This window comes from Centroberyx affinis, unplaced genomic scaffold (genome assembly GCF_046629955.1).
Source record: "Centroberyx affinis isolate AG114_WGS23_722 - 3 ecotype Tasmania unplaced genomic scaffold, CSIRO-AGI_Caff_v1 ptg000868l_1, whole genome shotgun sequence".
Lineage (NCBI taxonomy): Eukaryota > Metazoa > Chordata > Actinopteri > Beryciformes > Berycidae > Centroberyx > Centroberyx affinis.
In genome coordinates, this window is record NW_027279462.1 from 17,323 (window position 1) to 39,292 (window position 21,970).

The window sequence follows — 21,970 nt, forward strand, 5'->3', positions numbered from 1 at the left end:
GGTTTTACTGATATTAAGATTCAGATAGTTATCCTCACACCAGTTGACAAATCTCTCAACTTCGTCTCTATAAATCTGGTCCTTGCCATTCGATATATGGTCTACCAGGGCAGAATCGTCTGAGAATTTTTGAAGATGACAAGATACTTGACTATGTTTGCAATCAGCTGTGTACAGAGTAAACAAAAAAGGAGATAAGACTGTTCCCTGGGGAGCCCCCGTTTTAGTAAGAATAATGTCTGAGAGCCTATTATTTAGTCTGACATACTGAGGTCTTGAGATGAGATAATCCATAACCCATGCAATGATCGAACTATGGAGGTTACAATTCATCCATTTTAAGGCCAGAAGATGAGGCTGAATGGTGTTAAATGCACTCGAAAAATCAGAAAGCATAATTCGAACAGAACTACCTGCTATTTATGTTTGCACCTGTGTTTGAAGCACTGCATTGAAACAGGCTGCTATACAATAATGTGCATTAACCCATTGCTGCTAGCTCCAGTGAGTAGCATGGATTGGAAATTCTTTGTCCCATTTGGCACACAGATAACATGAGTTGAACAATGACTCCACTTTTCCTGAACCATAGTCATATGTTCCATATGTTTTCATCTTCTGTTTAATGTTTGTAAAGTGTTTGTGAATTTTTGGACAAGAAATTAGGATTCAAATAATCCCTAATGTGAAGAGGCTCAGCAGTGCCTTACTGGCATGCTGAAAAATGCCATAATGCTTATTGCTGGAATTACTATTAAAGACTAAGTAATAGTGAAACTTTGTTGTAATTTCTGGAATTCTTTTAAAGTGAGTTGTTTCAAAGCAACTTCAACATGATCTGGATCTTGTTGGTGTCAAACTAACATCGCGATAAGTGCAGTGAATGCTTACATCTACATCATTTTAAATTTTCAGTGTTTTCTTATGTCATCCTCAAGAACTGTACATAATACCTTTGCATTTTCCATTTGCTCAGTGTATTGTGAACAACTCCAAATGCTTCTCAATCAAATATAGCTAGCCACATACTCTATAACACTATATGTTCTTATCTGAAACCAAGATCACATGTTAACATTACACACTGCACTGCTACTTCACCATATTTTGCTCAAGTACAAATGCAATGGATCTCTGCCTGTGAGGGACCAAGCAAGCAGGCAAAGGGGTCGCAGGTGTGGTTTTCAAAAATAAGGGCTTTTATTACCCAAAAACTCAAAGTACATAACATAAATGCAAAAAGCAAGATCAATAATAAACAATAAATCTGGGCCCATAAATGAGGTCAACTGAACAGAATTTAACTAAAATAATTCCAATTTAAACACAACTGAACAGAACAAACTGACCTAACAAAATGACACACTGGGGGAACATATACAGTGGCTGATCAGACCAAATAAATACAGAGGGGGGATAGGCATAAATTAAACAAATAATACACAAACATGGCCAACTGTTCTTAACTAAAGTTAAACTAAAGAACATGCAACCATAATAATAATAAACTAACATAAACAGTGAGAACTAAACAAAATCTTCAATAAAATAGTTCTCCCCCATGACGTGGCGAGTAATGGTAGCGCCCAGGCCCGGCTTCTGGCTTCTTAGACCCACAGCTGCAGTTAACGCATCTTTTGCTCAGCCATGGACCTGATGCCACTCCAACAGCACCGGTAAGAAATTATAATTAGAACAATGAAACAAACTGAAACAAAATAGAAATATAAACCATACAGTGTTAACTAAAATGTGCATGCTACAATTCAGAAAGCATGTACTGTCTATTTGCTAATAAAGTTGTGGATATGCTATATGAAACAAAAAGCCATGTGTCGAGTCATTTATTTGTTTGTGTGTATGTGCATTGAAAGTGCGAAATGTAATGACTAAATGAAACAAAGTAAATTAAACAAACGCTGAGCGTAGGAGTGTTCACCGACATTCACTGTGTGGCTGTAGATGCGGCCATCACACTGCCCAAACAACAACAGACTACTTATCAAGAGAAATATGCAACACCTGCACTTCTCAATCTCACCAGGACATCTTACATGAAAAACACATTATTAGTCAAGTCAAATTTATTTATATAGCACATTTCATACACCAAGCGTAGACTCAATGTGCTTCAGGATAAAAAGCAACAAATGGGAAGAACATAACAAAATGATGGTAAGCATATCAAATAGATACAGTACATTCAAGACAGCACACAGTAACCACACACACACACACAGTTAACACAGTTAACCACATCCTTTTCAGCAAAGCTTGTGAAAAAAGATAAGTTTTAAGTCTGCTTTTAAAAGAACACACTGTTGTAGTAGACCTTAGTTCATATGGTAGAGAATTCCAGAGAGTGGGACCATAATGGCTGAAGGCCCCATAAGCTGATTTAGAATTTATTCTAGGTATAGTTAGGAGACCTTTGCTTGATGATCTAAGGGATCTGTCCGGTGTGTACTCAGTGAGCATGTCAGCAATGTAAATAATAGTCAATAGTATGTCAACATTCATCTAGCACTTCATCTGTGAGTTGGTAAAATTGCTTGGCACAACTGCATAACTGTAACTCCATATGCTCCAAACATTTCCCAGTAGCATCCAGGTTATTCCCATCTCTTGTCCTATTGAACCCCAGTGCATCGCTGCCTTGCATCTATATGTATTATTATTATTGTTCAGTGCATTCAATGCATATTTGTAAGCCATCTCTATTACTAACACCCGTGAGTTCATGGGTGTTAGCAATAGAGATGACTTACAAATGTGCATGTGATTACAAATTGTGACCTATAGGAAAACCAAATCAGACAATGTGAGGATTTACAATCTATTCTTCTTTTCAGCCTTCTTTCTGGCCTCGCTTTGATGCTTTCTTTCCAACTCTTCTTGTTTCTCTTTTAGTTCTCTATCATGCTCTTCCTTTAATGCTTTCTTCATGTCTCCGTTTCTTTCTCCTCTTTCTCTTTCTTTCTCTCTGCTTCTCTCTCCTCCTTCTACCTCTTCCTCTCCTCCTCTCTCCTTCCTCTCCCTCTCCCTCTTCCTCTCCTCCCTCTCCCTCTCCCTCTTCCTCTCCTCCTCTCTCTCCTTCCTCTCCCTCTCAGCCTCGGCTCACTTATTTATTTTCCTCAGCTGTTCTTGATATTTTTCCTCTATTTTCTTCTGCAGTTGCTCTCGCTCTTTGCGTATTTGTTCCTGTTTCTCTTTCAGGATTTGTTGTTTCTCCTCTTCGATTGCCCTCTCGGCTTTTTGGAACATCTTGTTGGTGTAGTGGCTTCCTCTGTTCATCTCTGTTATATTTCTGATCTTCTTGAGCAGTTCAGTGACCTGAAGGCTATCCTTCACCTCATTATTGAAGACATGATAGTGGCCGTTACATTTGTCCACGAGTTCCTGCAGGTCTTCGCTGTACATCAAGAAGTCCTCAATAGAGGTTTCGAGCTGGTCACCATGAGTAAAGAGAACCATGCAGTATTTGTCGACATCTTTACCAAAGGTTTCCTGAATCTTCTGCACCGTCTGCTTCTCTTCTTCTGTGTATCTGCTCAGCATGATCACTACCAGGAACACATGGGGTCCAGGAGCAGCAAAAGAAATGCATTGGGTCATATCTCTAACTGTCTTCTCCTGGGAATGCCTGGTGTCAAACAAGCCTGGAGTGTCAATAACTGCAACCTTCTGTCCATCCACCACACCTCTGGCCATAGCGCAGTCTACAGTCAGAGACTTAGCGCTGAACTTTGATTCAAAGGCTTTTCGCCCCAGAATGGTGTTTCCAGTGGCACTCTTCCCAATTCCAGTCTTCCCCACCATCACGATCCTGAGCTCCTCATTATTATATCTGGTGCGTTCTGTGGGGAAGAATGAATAACATGAACTAAGAATCAACACTCTAAGTATTCATAACATTTTTTATACCATGGTCTGGTTGAATACTCAATTCTGATTGGCTGCAGGGTGTCCATTAATTCCTGATAATGGACACCTACTAAGTAGTTCCAGTGAAACTGTCTGTTCACCATTCTAAATTAATGCGCTGTATCTAAAATGAGTAACCACAGCATAGTGCCTCATCCTCTGAACACCACAGGATGGCGACTGTAATACACAAGCTGCAAGAAGTACACTGCCCCTCTGAACTGACTGATACTTTGCATCACATACGGTAAGCGATCATCTCACATTCGCTATTCAACTCGCTACTTCAGGCTGCGGCCGACAGACACATGGCCTATCTCATTTGTTCGTGAAAATCTTGATATTGATTTGGGGACAATGACATGGCTGGATAGCTAGCTAGTCTTGTTGTTAAACATACTGTCAAATTATATTTACTGTTTGTTATTGATTTTAAATGTTGCTAGCATAACGTTAGCTTTCTGGCTCATAGCTGAGCCAAAGGGTTCTATGAGCTGAGCGGACTAGAAATATCTCCCACTGCCAAGTCCTATCTAAGGTTCGCCCTATTTACTGGAGTAGTGAACAACGTTTCCATTGTGTAAGAACCTTATGGGATGGTAATGATTGTTCCAGGTATTAGTCAAACCCTCAGGTGTTACCAGGGAAACTGAGTTATGGCTTGTGAAAAACTTTAGATTTTGATTACAAAACACATGAAAATATAAATTAATGGTCTTAATTTTTTTTTCTTTGGCAAGTAACCATGGTATAAGCGGGATAATGCCCTTTGAGGAGTCCATTATCAGGAATGAATGGATAATAATGCCTCGTCGGGCATTATCCCTTACGTATACACCTACACCAATTGCTTTGAGAAGGCCAAAAGATTTATATGTGAGCAGCCACTACTGAGAGAGCAGATCATATGGTGTTATCAGTAAGTAATGAACTGAATAGTTGTCTAATGTTGGGACAATATGTGTAGACCTTGGAGAAAAGATTCCTGCCCTCTTAACAAAAAGGTTCTGTATTAGTATCAGAAAATGTTTTTAGGAACCCTTTGAGAAAGGTTCTCTATAGCACCAAATGGCTCAAATGGTTCTACATAAACCCTTTATCGTTCTGTAAAGAACCCTTTGTGAAACACCCAAATAAGCAGTGAAATCGTTTTAACAACTTGGTTATTTACTCTGATTAACCATTTTTTATTTAATATATTTTATTGTGTTCCTTCATGAAAATAGATAACTTGCAGTCTAGAGGAAGGTTCCACAGAATGTGATAATGAAGTGACAGTTGCTATCTATCAGAGTTTCTTTACTAAGTGAAAGACAATGCCAGTGAATTCTTATAAATTGATTATTAGAAATATGGCTATTTTACTTGAAGTTGGTAATGGAAGTGAATTTCTGAAATAATCTATAAATAAATCCATTTTCCATTCCTAGGAGGACGATTGATAAGTGTATAGTACAACGCCTCTCAATACGAGCCTCTCTACTTCTCCTGTTCACACACAGGGAGCTGACTGGGAGGGACCGAGAAGCCTGTCACTCAATCATTGATCTGACCAATAGAAGAGCAGCAGACCCACACAACTCCAAAGCCCCGCCCCTCATACTCTTGTAGAAAAAATGCAGATATAAGCGTTTCTGAGGTTTACGCCATCTGCTGTTTAAACCAAAAAATGATGACTTGCGTTCACATGAAGAATTAAATGGCAATCTGAGACAGACAGAAGCAATGACCATATCAAATTTAATTGCATTGGTTCAAATCAAAATTTTCTTGAGTTACAGTTATATTCAGCAGACAAAACATTGAGGTCCGAGGCAGAGGGCTGCGTTCCGGCCCATTTCCAGCACTGATTATAAGTGAAAAACATACAGTAGGCCTACATCGGTCAAAAAACTCAAACCTTAAAGTGCAAGAGCTATGTAAGTATCACAGACTATGTCGCCAGAGTATATTATGTGAAATTCTGTGCACAGACAAAAATAGAGGAGATAAAATGAGGGAAGGTCACGTGCAAGATATCTGATGTCCATTATGCTCATGTGAAAGAAATAAGGCTGAAATAAAAGACAATAAGAATATCTTTTAACTGCCACCCAAATATGCCTGTTACAGGTCTGTATCTATCCAGAGATCACAGTTAAAATTGGTTTCGCCACTGACCCCTATTAGTGCTCATATAGAGAAGAAATTAATCTGTGTTATTCTTGATTTAAAAGATGCAGAGGCTAGATGTGGCCCATGAGCCACCAGTTGCCCATCATTGATGTAAAACCATAACATAATAAAAGTTTAAGTTAATGTATCTTACAGTATTTGTTAATGAACAATATGAATACATTAATTTATTGACTTACCATATTGTTTACGGAACATGTTTGGGAGTGCAGAGTAGATATGCTGCTGGAGGGTAGATGCAGACTGCAGTGTCTGTCTACAAATGTCCCTCTGTATATAATGGCTTCATGGACCAACCCATGTCCATATATGGGTGTATTATGGACAGCAAATCATAGTGAGGAGTTATCTAAAAACGTCCCATCCTGTTCACCCCTCCCTTCAGCAATTACTCGTGATCGTAGGTAACGACTGCTCCTGACCAGTCCTAGAACGCTAAGTGCGTCTTGAGAAGGAAAACTCCACTCCACCATGTCACCTGCAGGACTCACTGCAACTTTTTAACTTGAGAGTTTAAGGTTTATTAGGCTGTTTCTATATCATTTACTTTTATCTAATTTATTTTCATTTCATACTAGATTTCTTTACTAGACCTATATTTTTCTCACTAATGATCTGTGTATAAAATGGAGGGATGTGGTGAAATAGAGTGGTGTGCTCCAGGAGAGGGGAACACTGAGTTATGATATAAAAAAAAAAAGTGGTGAGCTTTTGGAGAAGGAAGAAGGAAGAGGACGGGGAAAAAAACGTTTTCAGAAGAATGTTCAGTAACTTGCTGACATGCAGTGAAACCAGTCATGTAGGCTACTGTGCGTCTGTTGTGGGGCCGTTGCCAAGACAAACACCTGAACAGTGTGTCATTAAAACTGACAGCTGTCTTGATCAGAGACCAAAAGCTCTGATATGAATCATCACTGCTAAATCTGAGGCTAGTAATTCATTTTGCCCAGTGGCAAGTATCTGGAGCAACAGAAAAGACAAAAACATACATTAACATTAAACCCACGAACATACTGTACGCCTATTGCATTAGCAGTTGGCTGTAAACTCTCTGCAGGTAACTTAAATAATGTCTCTGTGGCGATTCTACGCATATATAATTGTTTCTGTTGTGTATTTCATTTTTGTTTAGTAGCCTCTTTGATGTATTTGCACAATATCACATAACTTAATCCGTTATTATCAAACCAAGTCAATAAACACTTTCATATTGACTGCATCACAGCTGCTATAGGATACACTTAACTAACATGGGCGCGCTCCCGCTCTAAGTGCTGCTTTGAGAAAGGCATGTAGGTAATGAACAAACATTTGTAGGATCACACTTAAAAACACTCTTTACCTCTTAGAGCCATCGTTACTGGGAAACGAGGCTCAGATGATCTTGTAGTGCGTGAGGGTTCAAGAGAGAACCAGAGCTCCAGCCTGAAGACCCTGGTCCCCCTGCTCCACATGACCTACAAGACATCCAGGAGAGGAGTGGGGCCCACATGAGGGACAGGTTATATGCCCACATATCGGCACCCCAGCACCTACAAGCCCCATTAAGGGGATCATGATTATGCCAGCAGATGCATTTTTGTTGTACATTTACGTTAATGTTGGGCTTACTCAAATCCCCTTTAGTTCACATTTATACCGACTACCACAACCCTGTTTTACCCTTAAAACATTTCTGTTCAACTTGTTGAAATCATTTAATTTTGTACACATTACTTAGCCTTCTGTGATTCTTGTTTGTAATCGATCTACAGGTTTTTTGATACTCAAGAATGACATTTCAACACACATTTCTGTTTTGCACCCACAAATCTCCCTTAAAGCAAACTCTTTCAATATTCATGCTGGAGACCTCAATTCAAAGAACACTGCACTGAGACGGATGAAAAGCAACTCATGTTTCATGTCATACAGCTTTGAACAGAGGAATCATTTGATTTAAGGAAACAGAAATCTATGTAATTTATAGACATGCATATTTTCAAACAATGCAAATTAAACAAATCCATAGGGTTGAGAACCATAAATTAAAATATTCAAACCAAAAAAAATGAAAAGGCTACTTGTGCTTCTCCACCAGCTTCCCAAACATGCCAATAAGGGTGTCCAGCTGCTCCTGCTTTTTCTTTTCTCTCTCTTCCTCCCTGTCATCCAGCTCCCTCTGCCTCTTCTCCTGCCTTTCCGTGTGCTCCTTTCGGTACTCCACAACCTCATTTTTTCTTTTTTTTGGTGTTGGCCTTTTGGAACCCCCCGATAGTTGGTTTGGGGTAGTGGATGGCCCTGGAGCAGAGGTACCGGGCACCTCATCGGGCTCCTCTGAAACATCTGATGAGGAGTCAACTGCTGTGGCAATTATGTTCAGAGGCTTGATGGAGTCCCTCTCTCCCAGAGCCTTGTGCATTGCCTCGAAGAAAGGCCAGTTCACCTCGCCACCCTCCATCCCTGATCCGGTCAGTGGTAATATCAGATCCTGTGTAAAGGGTGTAAGAAACACAAGGTTAAATTAACACATTACATCTTTTGATATAACCTTACTGATTATTTTTAGGACTGGAGGCAAATAATTCACGAAGATTCACCATCAGTGTAAAGTAAACCCACATACAGAAATAGCCTACATGTGACCCAATGGCCCATTTATCAGATAATACCAGATAATAAGTGGTTTACCCTATACTTTTTCTTTATGTTTTCCCATTTCATAGTGGCTTGACTTGCTGTTAGCTCATTCTCCAATCCCATCTCTTTTCTGACCAAACTGATGAGAAAAGCAAAGTTGGGGGTCCATTATGTGTTGGGATAAAATGCTAATGTCAGAGCAGGACATTTACCACAGCAGACTGTCAGTACTATATGCCACATACACACACACACACACACACACACACACACACAGTTTATAGCAGATGTGTCAGCTCTACCTGTTGTGCTTACAGTCATCCATTGGCTGGCTAAATAATCATGAACTGACATTTCTAAAGTTTACTAGCTGAATACTTACTCGAAACCTTGAGCAGACTCATTTCTGTGGCCGGTAAAGTGAGGCTCGTACTCCATCCGCAGTTGGATGAACTGCAGTGTTTGTTGTTCGCTCCCTGTCTGTAAACAAAATAGTAATGTTGTTGGATCAGATCTGATGAAAGCATATTTGGAAATCCTCATCATGCCATCGTAGGACAAACGACTACACACAGTTCTGGCTATGAATCACCAGTGCGCTATGTGTTTATACTTACATGTGAACTTCTTTTTTCTTGTAACGTTAGTTGCTCCTTCCATGTTTCTTTACCGTTTTTTTTAACACTTCCGGGCTTCCCCCTGGTAACCACGATAACCCTGTATTTAACGTCACAACGCTATGAACTGTGGGTAATTCCCTCAGGCAAAGTCTGCAGAAATGCGGACTTAAGGAAAGTATGCATAAAGGGCTCAAAATGTCTGCGGGAGAACCCTCATGCACTTGATGATTTGACAGTGGGACAGCTCTAAGCCTCAAAGTCCGTGAGTCTGTGAGTGTGGACATTGGGATTGGGCCCAAGTTCAGTTTAATTATGTTATATATCAATAGCCAGACAGTTTGTCACCGTAATGTTTTAAGAATTTTCAGCCCAGATTTCTATTGGCTGAATTTTTTTGTGCCACTGATACAACTGATTTACAAGCTCATGTATTTTCAGTTGTACTTTTTTTTTATTATGTATATATATTTTGTTATCTGTTTTTAATATATGCAAATAAACTAAACTAAACTAGACTCCAGTTCTATAGCCTTCAGGAACAATTGTGCCAATATTGGTTAAATGGATTTTTGCAAGATAATAAACATCCTTCTAAGTTGTCTGGTGTAGGCTAAAGGCTTCTTATCGAAGTTATACATTATCTATAAATCTGCCATTTCACTGGTTGCTTATTCTGAAACTGAGCCATAGCTCTGGCCTGAAATGGCCTTATGCTATAGTAGACCTACCATACTTCCTGCATGTTTTTTCGTTTAAGTTATGAAATAACTTAATCAGGAAATACAGTGCACAGTATAATGTAACATAACTCAATTCAATATAATGTAATATATAATATTTTTTATAGTAGTGTAATTATTATTTTGCTATATTTTTATTTTCTTTTTTTTTTGTAATCTGACACATTTTACACTTTTATTTTGAAGGCAACATGGATAACTTCCGGTCTATAAAGTGGCATTGTTCATCCATCATGCATGCCAATAAAGCAAACTGAATTACAATTAACACTGAATTGAGGAAGAGAGAGGGGTGGGGGTTTTTATATTTGGAGATTAGAGAGCGTTTTAAACATACAGGTATTTAAAAAAAAGTGTGTGCAGTTATTAAACATATAGAAGGAATCGTTTTAAATACTGTCGAGGTAACTATGAAAGATAAACTAATAATGTATGTTGAGAGTGTGAAAATAAAGAAATACAACTGAATAAAAACAAAATTAAAAAAAAACCTCTTTCCTCCAGTGTGTAGTAATGACAATAACAAACACTAGATGGAAGCCTTCCCTTATTCTCCCATTGCTTGGTATCAACCCGTTCTCATTCTCAACTCCTCCTATGTTGACTGACTATGTTGACTCAATACCACTGCAATACCATGGCTTTATTAATAAATTTGTCTAAAATACTGCAGTGAAATGACTTCATATTGATGATGCACATAGTGTGAGACTTACTGAAGATGAATCTGCTGGATTTCAGGACAAATTATGGGTGGAGAGGGAGTCATAGCAGTTCTGTTGTTGTGTATGGCAAATATGCACATTGAGCTTTCCACTGATTTTAAGTTTCAATTTCTCTAACATGACAGTAAAATGTGTTCATATGTCATGTGTGAACAGAAGTGGATGTAAATCAATGGAATCTATTGGATTTGTGAACTAATTATTTGAAAGAAGTTCTTTACTAAAGCTCAAATTTGGGATTTTTTCCAAGTGACTGAGAGCAATTCAAGGGCATTATTTATTAATATCTCCAAAATGCTGCAGTGAAATGACTTTGATATGATATTGATGATGCGCACACAGTTAGACTTACTGAAGAATAATATGTTGGATTACAGGACTAATTATAGCTGGAGAGGGAGTTATAGCAGTTCTGTTGTTCATGGCAAATATGCAAATTGAGGTTTTCATCTTATTTTAAGCTTCAAATTCTCAAAAATGACAGTGAAATGTGTTTTCTATTTGATGTGGGAATAGAAACATGTAAATAAATGGAATCCACTGGATTTGTGAATTAATTATTTGAAATTAGTTTTTATTATCTCCAAAATGCTGCAGTGAAATGACTTCATATTGATGATGCACACAGTGTGAGACGTATTGAAGAAGAATCAAGTGGATTTAAGGATTAATTATGGGTGGCCAGGCTGTCATAACACTTCTGTTGTTATGGCAAATACGTTGATTGAGCTTTCCGCTGATTTTAATTTCACTAAAATGGTGTCAATTTCTCTAAAATGGCACAGTAAAATGTGTTCATATTTGATGTGGGAATAGAAACAGATGTAAGTAAATGTAATCCATTGGATTGGTGAACTAATTATTTCAAATTAAGTTTTTTATTTTTTGTATTATTTTTTTTTTTAATCAAAGTCAGTTAGAGCAATACAAGGGCCTTATTAGTTAATATCTCCATAATGCTGCAGTGAAATGACTTCAGCTTGAAGATTCACATAGTTTGAGACTACAAGGAGAATCTCTTAGATTTCAGGACTAATTATGGGTGGACAGGCTATTATAACGCAAATATGCAAATTGAGCTTTCGGCTGATTTTAATAGTCAATTGCTGTAAAATGACACAGTAAAATTGTTCATCTTTGATGTGGTAACAGAAACGGATGTAGAGAAGTGGACTGCATTGGATTTGTGAGCTAATTATTTGAAATAAGTCTTTTAATAAAGGTCAAAGTTGGGATTTTTTCCATGTGAGACAGAGTAATACATGGGCTTCATTAATACATATCTCCAAAATGCTTCAGTAAAATGACTTCATATTGATGATGCACACAGTGTGACACGTACTGAAGAAAAATCAGGTGGATTTTAGGACTAATTGGGTGGAGAGGGAGTTATAGCAGTTTTGTTATTGTGTATGGCAAATATTCTGATTGAGCTTTCGGCTGATTTTAAGTATCAATTTCTGTAAAATGGCACAGTAAAATGTGTTCATATTCGATGTGGTAACAGATATGGATGTAGAGAGGTGGACTGCATTGGACTGATGTAGGCAAAGCACACTATTACTATCGTCTTTTTTGGCACCTTTCTTCATCTACAGTTTTTACGTTACATAGACATATCATACATCGAAATGTGCGTTCTTCGTCGGGTGAGTGCGCATGTATTTTTCTAAGAGATCTGTCCCGAGGTTTCGGAGATATTAACTATAAATCTAACCGGATACTTATATCTTATCTGGCAACCCTTAAGCTGTAGTTTGTGACAGTGGAGATCCCGTTTTTCCGCCATTGACGTTTATCTACACACCGGGACAGCAGCGCTCTCATTTTGTCCCACGGTTTGTCCAATAAGTATTTTCCAGAGCAGAGTGACCAGTATCATGCATTGTATTAAACTGAAGCGTGAAAAGTGAAATCCATACATTTATGTCATATCGCCGTTTTACCGATGCATGCAGCACTGACGCCGCAGCTATGGCTCGTCTGCTGCGGGGGATTCAGGGAGAGAGAGTTAGAAGACTGGACTGTAACTCTTCCACACACACACACACACACACACACACACACACACACACACACACACACAAAATCTGTAGGCTACATCTATATTATATGGCCGTTTATTCAGATGCATACATGTGCACAAACGTCTCTGGTTATGAGACGCGATCTACCACTACGGAACTTTCCAACGGCTCTATGCTGTTAATATGTACTGAAGAAAACTATTTTTGCGGCCGAATGTTTAGTTACAATAAGATTGAATTAGCAGAAGGGTGTTTTTTGTGTAAACGATTCTGAATCATCATCATACTATAAAGCAAGGAATCTCTCTGTCTGTCTGTCTGTCTGTCTGTATGTGTGTCCGTCGCATATCTCGAGAACCGTTCGTCCGATCTACTTCACACTTGGCGGGTGTATTGCTGGGGACCCAAGGACGTGCGGTGTCAGATTGGACATGCAACACGTTCAATATTAATAAACTTTGAATAAACAAGCGAACAGCGCTCTGTGCAGCAGTGGGGCTCAAAGCAAGCGAATGATAGCCTACGCCTATTCTGAACGGGCACTGCACTAGTTTCTCTAACTTGGGGAACGAACTCGTCTCCACATAAACTCTCAATTCAATGTGCTTTATCGGCATGAAAGTTCACAGACAATATTGCCAAAGCATCAAGATGAATATCAGTCTAGGTGTGTGTGTGTGCATGCGAGAGAGTCAGTGCCTGGACAGAGGAAGAGAGTGAGGATCAGTAAACTATGTGAAGGAATTAATGTTTGTTGGTAACAAGGGTTACACACATTTTATATGCAGTATACAATAACATAAGAGAAAAATATCAAATATGTGGGGTTTCAAGATATTGAGAGATTAAGATTATGTTAATAAAAAAAAAAAGAAAATAAAAAAACTCTCCCTCTCTCTCTCTCCCTCTGTGTGTGTGTGTGTGTGTGTGTGTGTACAATCAAACTCCAATTTTTCTGCCACGGTTTGTCAGATTAGTATTTTTTAAAGCAGGTGACTAATATTCTACATTGTCACAATGAGCAGCGACCATGTGCCGCTTTGAAACTTTGAAACAAACACTTTCATACACAGATCAACAGCTGACGAGACAGAGGAAAACAGAAAACTTACATGTTGTCTCTCTCTCCTCTCTCTCTGTCTCGCTCTGTGTGTGTGTGTGTCTGTGTTGGGTTCCTCCCTATCTGTTAGTCTGTCTGTTTCTCTCTCTCTGTGTGTCTCTGCCTGTCTCTCTCTGTGTCTGTCTGTTCTGATCTATCTATCAATCTATCTGTCTCTGTATCTCTCTTCTCTCAATTCAGTTCAATTCAAAGGGGCTTTATTGGCATGGGAAACACGTTTACATTGTTAAAGCAAGTGTGCATTTTTTTTCTAAGAAATGTATTTAAATGTATCTGTTCTGTATGTATGTACAATCTGTCTATGTACAGAGATCAGCACAGTGCACAGGTTTGATAATTAGTGGGTATTGTCCTAATTCTTTCTCTGTAAAGAATATAATCATCAACAATAAACAATCATATTAAGAAGTCAAATATTATACATATTAAATATATGTATATATATATATATATATATACAGTCAATATTAATAATAAAATAGGTTTATAGTAGCAGAGAGAGCAGATAATATTTATTTCAATTTAGAGTCATAGGTTTCTCTTATCTTATCATTGGACATGAGAACAGAAAGTGTGTTTCTGTCTCTATTTTCATCAGATTGCAGTGCTGCAGAGTCTTTGGTCTTCCAGTTTTTTTTGTTTTCAATTTCCAGGTTATGGTCCCCAAGTCTATATTTCCTAACAATGTTCTTTCTTTAACTTCATGAATGCGAAGGTATTTGGCCAATTTAATTTCTCTGTTAACTGTGAGATTGCGCTGAAGTTTATTCTGCTTTTTCATTCCACTTATCTGTGTAGCGCTGTTTTAAGTGGAGGTCAATGCACTTTACTGTGTCTCTTGGTGTGTGTTGGTCTCTAGGTGTGTTGGTCTCTAGGTGTGTGTTGGTCTCTAGGTGTATGTTGGTCTCTAGGTGTGTGTTGGTGAGTGTTTTGGTGTTGACATGCTGCTGAGGTCTGATACCAGCTGGTTCAGGGAATCACATTGTATTGAATGCTGGTTGCAGAGAAGAGCTTGATATTTTAAAGATTGCTGGTCTGATTGGTTTAAATGTTGCCAGAGTTTTCCTTTTAATATGTATATGGAGGGGGAACAGTACTACTACTATTATTGCTACTACTATTACTAGACTACCACTACTACTAGGCTACTACTACTACTACTACTACGTGTACTACTACTAGGCTAGTACTACTACTACTACTACTATTACTACTACTACGTGTACTACTACTGCTACCACTTCCATCACTACTACTAGTTCTACTGCAAAGACTACCACTACCTAGTGCATGTACAAACACCAAGTCAAAGGGACTGTTGCTAGGACAGCAAGCACTCTTACATTTTCTTCAGAACATTTAGCCTTTTCTAGTTAGGAATACTGATGTTTGAGCTTGAACCCTGTAGTAGACTTACTCATATTTCAACCTTATGACTTCTGTAAAGGATTACACATTCAATAAGATATCACTTTTTATTGCAAGATCACTTAAGCACTGTAACACTTTTTTTTTTTATTTAACCTTTATTTATCCAGGTTAGCCTCACTGAGATTAATAATCTCTTTTTCAAGAGGGACCTGGCCAAGAAAAGCAACACAAAGTTACAGACACAACAACTAAGATCTCATCACATTACAGCATTATACATGATCAACAAATATTCAATGTTTCATATAAAAGCAATTTAAACTATGAGGAAAAACAATTATAATTTTCACCATCCTCCATACCTTTAACCATTGTTTTAAAAACATTAAATGAGACTGAAGCTCTTTTTACCAAACTCTGTACGAGCCTTTTTTACATTCAGTAAAAACAAGTTTTTTGAGCGTAAACGGTAATTTTTGTTAGTCCGCTGGACAATGTATGTACATAAATATAATGGAAGTTGTTTCAGTATAGCCTTATAAATAACAATATACCAGTGACTCAGCCTACATATTGTTATTGTAAATCTGTATGGCACAAATGCATATTTGTAGGCCATCTCTATTGCTAACACCCATGAACTCATTGATGTGTTTTACAAATTGTGACCTACAGGAAAACTGAATCAGACAATGTGAGGATTTACATCAAGTTACAGCTATAATTAAAAACAAGCTCAGCTAAACTATTGGTTGCAGGACATTTCCCAAACTTCCACACAGCAAGTCAGTGTTAATTTAACTCTGAGATTTTAAAACTGTTTATCAGTTCACAACATCAGAGTTAACTAACTACAACAGACTGCGTAGTGCTGAAATTATGAAAAAAAGCCTTTAATTCCACGCCAAATCAATTTAGCTCCTTTAACAATTTGGTTCATTGGATTATTCTCTTCAGCTGTCTGTCTGGCCTCTCTTTCATGCTCTTTTTCCAACTCTTCTTGTTTCTCTTTTAGTTCTCTATCATGTGCTTCCTTTAATGTTTTCTTCAGGTTTTCCATCTCCTTTTCTTTCTTCTCTCTCTCTTTCTTTCTCTCTGCTTCTCTCTCCTCCCTCTCCTGCTTCTTCTCCTCGGCTCTCTCCTCCCTCTCCATCTTCCTCTCCTCCTCTCTCTCCTTCCTCTCCCTCTCCCTCTCAGCCTGGGCTCGCTCATTTATTTTCCTCAGCTCTTCTTGATATTTTTCCTCTAGTTTCTTCTGCAGTTGCTCTCGCTCTTTGCGTATTTGCTCCTCTTTCTCCTTCAGGATTCGTTGTTTCTCCTCTTCGATTGCCCTCTCAGCATCTTGGAACATCTCGCTGGTGTAGTGGCTTCCTCCGTTCATCGCTGTTATATTTCTGATCTTTTTGAGCAGCTCGGTGACCTGGGAGGCATTCTTCATCTTATTGTTGAAGACATGATAGTGGCCGTTACATTTGTCCACGAGTTCCTGCAGGTCTTCGCTCTCCATCAAGAAGTCCTCAATAGAGGTATCAAGGTTGTCACCATGAGTAAAGAGAACCATGCTGTATTTGTCGGCATCTTTTCCAAAGGTTTCCTGAATCTTCTGCACCGTCTGCTTCTCTTCTTCTGTGTATCTGCTCAGTGTGATCACTACCAGGAACACATGGGGTCCAGGAGAAGCAAAAGAAATGCATTGGGTCATATCTCTCATTGTCTCCTCCTGGGAATACCTGGTGTCAAACAAGCCTGGAGTGTCGATAACAGCAACCTTCTGTCTATCCACCACACCTCTGGCCTTAGAGCAGTCTACAGTCATAGACTTAGGGGAGCATTTTGATTCAAAGGCTTTTCGCCCCAGAATGGTGTTTCCAGTGGCACTCTTCCCAATTCCAGTCTTCCCCACCATCACGATCCTGAGCTCCTCATTATTGGTGTGTTCTGAGGAGAAGAATGAATAACATTAACTGAGAATCAGCACTCTAGGTATTCATAAGATTTAGTACCATACACCTACACCAATTGCTTTGAGAAGGCCAAAAGATGTATGTATGAGCAGCCACTACTGAGAGAGCAGGTCATATGATGTCAGCAACATGTAATAAACTGAATAGTTGTCTAATGTAGGGACATTATGCATAGACATAGGAGAAAAGATTCCTGCCCTCTTAATAAAAAGGTTCTGTATTAGTATCAGAAAATGTTTTTTAGGAACCCTTTTAGAAAGGTTCTCTATAACACCCAATGGCTCAACTGGTTCTATAAAGAAGTCAAGTCAAATCAAGTCAGATTTATTTAAAGTGCATTATCACCAACAGGGGTCTCAACACACTTCACATAATAAACCTAGATACTAAGATAAATGTGCACATAAAGAAAAGACACACATAGATTATAAAACAACGTACATGTTGAGCTGGACAAGCATGCACAGGAAAGAGGCGTAGAAGAAGAGTTGCAGCATGCATATGAAAATAACTTGGACAAAGGTGAGATTTTATACATTATTGCAAATATTTTCAAACAATATGTTTTACTTGTGTGGCAGAAAAGGGTTCAAGGATTTCAGAAAGCTTTTCAGATTGGCAAATTTCGGTCAGGAAACCTTGTCCACATGAAGTCAAAGTACTGCAAAGATGTTTTCCGATAAAAATGAGGAGTGTACATCAATCCCTGCACAAGTTACAAGCTACATCCACTCCCTCAGCAACCAAAAGGGAACACCATGAACAACAAAGAGCAATGAATTGTCTACAAAGTGCACAAAACATTCCAATAAGATAATACACAAGCAGGAAGCTCAAGGAGCAACCAGAACTCCACACTCAGAAATATTCAATATGAAGACGAGATCACAGCAGCAGCCCCTACTTATTAGCACTATATGGACGTGCATGGTTGCGCATAGTCACACACACTGACACACTGACACACTGTGCATTCCAATTAAGTTAATAGCTCCAAATACAATTTTTAGCCTTTGTTCATTAGATAGTGGAAGGATGTTCATTCATGACTTGGGGATCACCAAGATTTAATACAACTATTATTCATGTTCTAAAGTAGGCTAATAAAAATTTAACTAACCAACAATACCAAAATGATGTCCTACCTTTATCCCGCGCTTTGCAGCAGACAAAGCAAAAAACACAGTCTCTATCTGAAACATAGTGCAACCACTGCCACTTCGAAAACCAACTTGGCTGAAACAATTGTTCAAAAGCTTCCGTTCCAAATCTCCTGTGTCCAAAAGTTTATGTCAGGCTGACATGGCGCTGTCTCCGACATCGGCCCCTACATTTTGACCTGGTGTAATGGCCTAACGCAGTCACCTCAGGACACTGAGGTAGAATGCAATTCACACAATTCACCCATCCGTTTTTTTTCATACTTGGACCCCAACAGAATAATGCTCACACCTTATGTAATCTAAATTTGATAGGTACATTTATGCATATGGTATGGGAGTGTCTAGAGGTCAAAGCATTCTGGGAAAGGGTCTCACACAAATTGTCTATAACGATACGAGTGAAATTAGACTGTTCACCACTTCTAATGTTATTGAATGATGATTCATATCTGACACTTAACTCAGAGGCGGTTGATGTTTTTGGGGATCATTGCTGCTAAAAAGATGGCTGCTGTAAGATGGCTACCTTCTAACTCATTATCAATTCATCAGTGGTAGCAGTCTTTAACAAACTATGTATTCATGGAGCTGTCCATAACGAGGATGAACCATGCTAGTCAGAAAAATCTTCAGGGCTGGATGGAAGCATAGAGTTTAGTTAAATATACATCAACTTAAAGGGAAGAGGAAGGGAGAAGAGAAAAATTGTTTTGAATTTTTTTTTTTTCAGTTCTCTCCCTTTCAAACAGCCCTGATCCATGCGAAATAATTGACACTCGTTCTTTATTCGATTACATTGATGCGGAAAGGGGCGGTGAATTCACACACAGGGAGGGGAATTTAGGATGTAAGTTTGTGTGTACAGCGGAGAAACTAGAATATCGGCAGTTACTGCAGCTGCATAGGGGCCCGCACACACGCGTCCCTCTGAATCATGCAACTGTTATTAGCTTTAGATTTGCACCACTGAGTCTACGATACACACATAACTACTACGGTTACAGATATACTGTAGTATTTATAGTACTCAATGAGCCAAGTCATCTGCTCCATGGTGTCATACTTGATGTCATTCATTCACCAAATAAATAACGATACAATAGCATAAAACTGTTTTACATATGGTTTATTGACTCCTCTATGTTACATTTCTAAATTAAGTTTAAATAAGGATTAATGGGCGATTTGATGTGCAAAATGCGCCCCCGCCCCGCGGAATTCTGGGTTATGGTGATTATGGACACATGCGTACTACTGCGTTAGAAGAGTTAAGACAGCAAGTAAGTGAGATGGAGTACACAAGAACACAAAAGCGGGTTTCAGAAGCGAAAACGCCTATGATGTAAGTAGAACTTATTATTTATTTGACTAATAATCAACCTACACACTTGTGTTTTGTGTTCATAAGGCCTATGCGCAGACATGAATAATGTTGTCAATGTGCGGGTGAGCTGTCACCGATTATATTTTCATCTGTTATGGTGCTCTGACACCAGATGTTGTCAAGTGTAGCACGGCGGTCTGTTTTCCTAGTAATCATTTCATTTAGGCGTCAGCTGTGCAGTGCATTTTCCTGTTGCTGGTCGTTTTAAAGCTGCGTGCTTTCACTTCTTTCATTCGCTACTGACGTAACGTTATGTTACGGTATGAGGGGAGGAGGAGAGGCAGGAGGAAGGCAGGCCGCAGACTGAATATATATTGTCTCTACTATTATTATATATATGTGTTTTTTATATATATGCGTGTGTATGTATGTATATGTGCGTATATATGTAGGTATGTATGTGTGTGCATATATGTATATTTATATCATTATTATTACTGTTATTATGGTTGTTATTGTTATTATAATTAGTTGCTATTGTTATTTTTTTATTATTATTATTATTTTCTTTTTTTATAATTAATGTCATTGTCAAGGTACCTGCATCCCTCTCATTGGGAAAAATAAAAAAAAGGTCACAAAAAAGAATAATGCTCACACAAGCAAGATAAGTCCTTCAAATAATATATCAAACATTACTTAAAAGGTACAATATTATTTCCACTGCTGCAGCACCCTCAGCGCCCCTTTCCGCACCTATGGGTTTGTATCTATCCAGAGCTCATATAGGGAATACATTAATCCGGGTTATTCTTGATTTAAGAGATGCAGAGGCTAGATATGGCCCGTGGGCCACCAGTTGCCCATCATTGATGTAAATCGATAACATATTTGTTAAAAGTTTCAGTTAATGCACCATAAAGTATTTTTCATGAACAGCATGAATAGTATATTGTATGAGTAGTATATTGACTTACCGTATCGGGCAGGTTTGCTGGCCATGTTTGGGTTCCAGAGTGTAGAGTTGATGCAGTGAAGAGCAGCTGAAGTGTAGATGCAGTGTCTGTCTACAACTGTCCCTTTTTTATAAAGGCTTCATGCACCAGCCCACCCCCATATATGGGTGTATCACTTTCACTTTTTATATATTTTATTACCTGTGTCTTTGTTTTTGTTGTATTTATGTAAAGCACTTTGAATTGCCAATGTGTATGAAATGTGCTATATAAATAAACTTCCCTTGCCTTTATTGTTATATATTGCTATATTATTATATATGCCTATATTAATATATTTTTTTCCAGCCGTTATTCCGCCCGCAGCAGTAACCACAGCGGCAATGACACAGGTCAATGACACAATGTTGCGCAGCAAAAAACACGAGCAGAACTGAAGAAATTTGAAGAAATATTACGTCTCAACATTCACACCAATGACATTGAGCTCTTTTGATTCTGAAATGCAGGTCCAATGTATTAAGCATATAAATAACCTCAAAATCGACTCCAAATTCATCAAAATCGGCCCACCGGGAGTTGAAATATGGCCATTTCTGGTTTAAACGGCCATTTTGAATTTTGAAAATGTCAGAAATGGATTCAGCATCCTCAATAACCCCCAAAACCACTCCAATATTGTCCAAATCGGCCAAGCAGTTGCTGAAATATTGCCCATATAGGTGATTATGTTCATTAATGCTAATTATGCTAATTATGCAAATTGCCCAACATATGCAAGTTAGCATCCGGCAGTTTCTAATTGCTGGGGACCCATACTGTACATTTCTAACATAAAACTTTGGGGTACTCAACATTTCCGGGTTCACAATAGGGCTCTATAGGCTGGCAAATAGACTACTTGCCTTACCGGACTTTATTTTTATCTCATCATAGCATAACTTTACTACCCAGCCCAACAGCATTTAGCGTACAGGAAATCAGTCCATAAACTCTCAACATCTTGTCCTGCTCACCCCTCCCTTCAGCATTTACAAGAAGTGGCTGCAGTTCTGTTAAATTGCAGAAAGTATTGTGCACGTCTGTCTCACCTATCAAATAAAAATGAAACTACATAGTGTAAATGTGTCCAGAGATACACATTTGTTTTACATTTTCAGTTTCAGATCACCTCAAAAAGCTTTTAAGCAGCTTGAACACATATTCATAAACAGTAACTCAAACCATATGCATTACCTCCTT

General features: G+C 38.5%; 1 protein-coding gene across 1 annotated transcript; it reads right to left on the reverse strand.

The window, feature by feature from the left end:
• Positions 1 to 2,879: 2,879 nt before the first annotated feature.
• Positions 2,880 to 20,810, reverse strand: LOC139645474 (GTPase IMAP family member 9-like). The gene is made up of 3 exons (XM_071521193.1): positions 20,750 to 20,810; positions 16,660 to 17,259; positions 2,880 to 3,854 (listed from the first exon to the last, which is right to left on the reverse strand). Exons 1-3 carry the CDS (start codon positions 20,772 to 20,774, stop codon positions 3,118 to 3,120), a joined length of 1,362 nt encoding a protein of 453 aa, XP_071377294.1. The 5' UTR covers positions 20,775 to 20,810; the 3' UTR covers positions 2,880 to 3,117.
• Between the last annotated feature and the right edge of the window lie 1,160 nt (positions 20,811 to 21,970).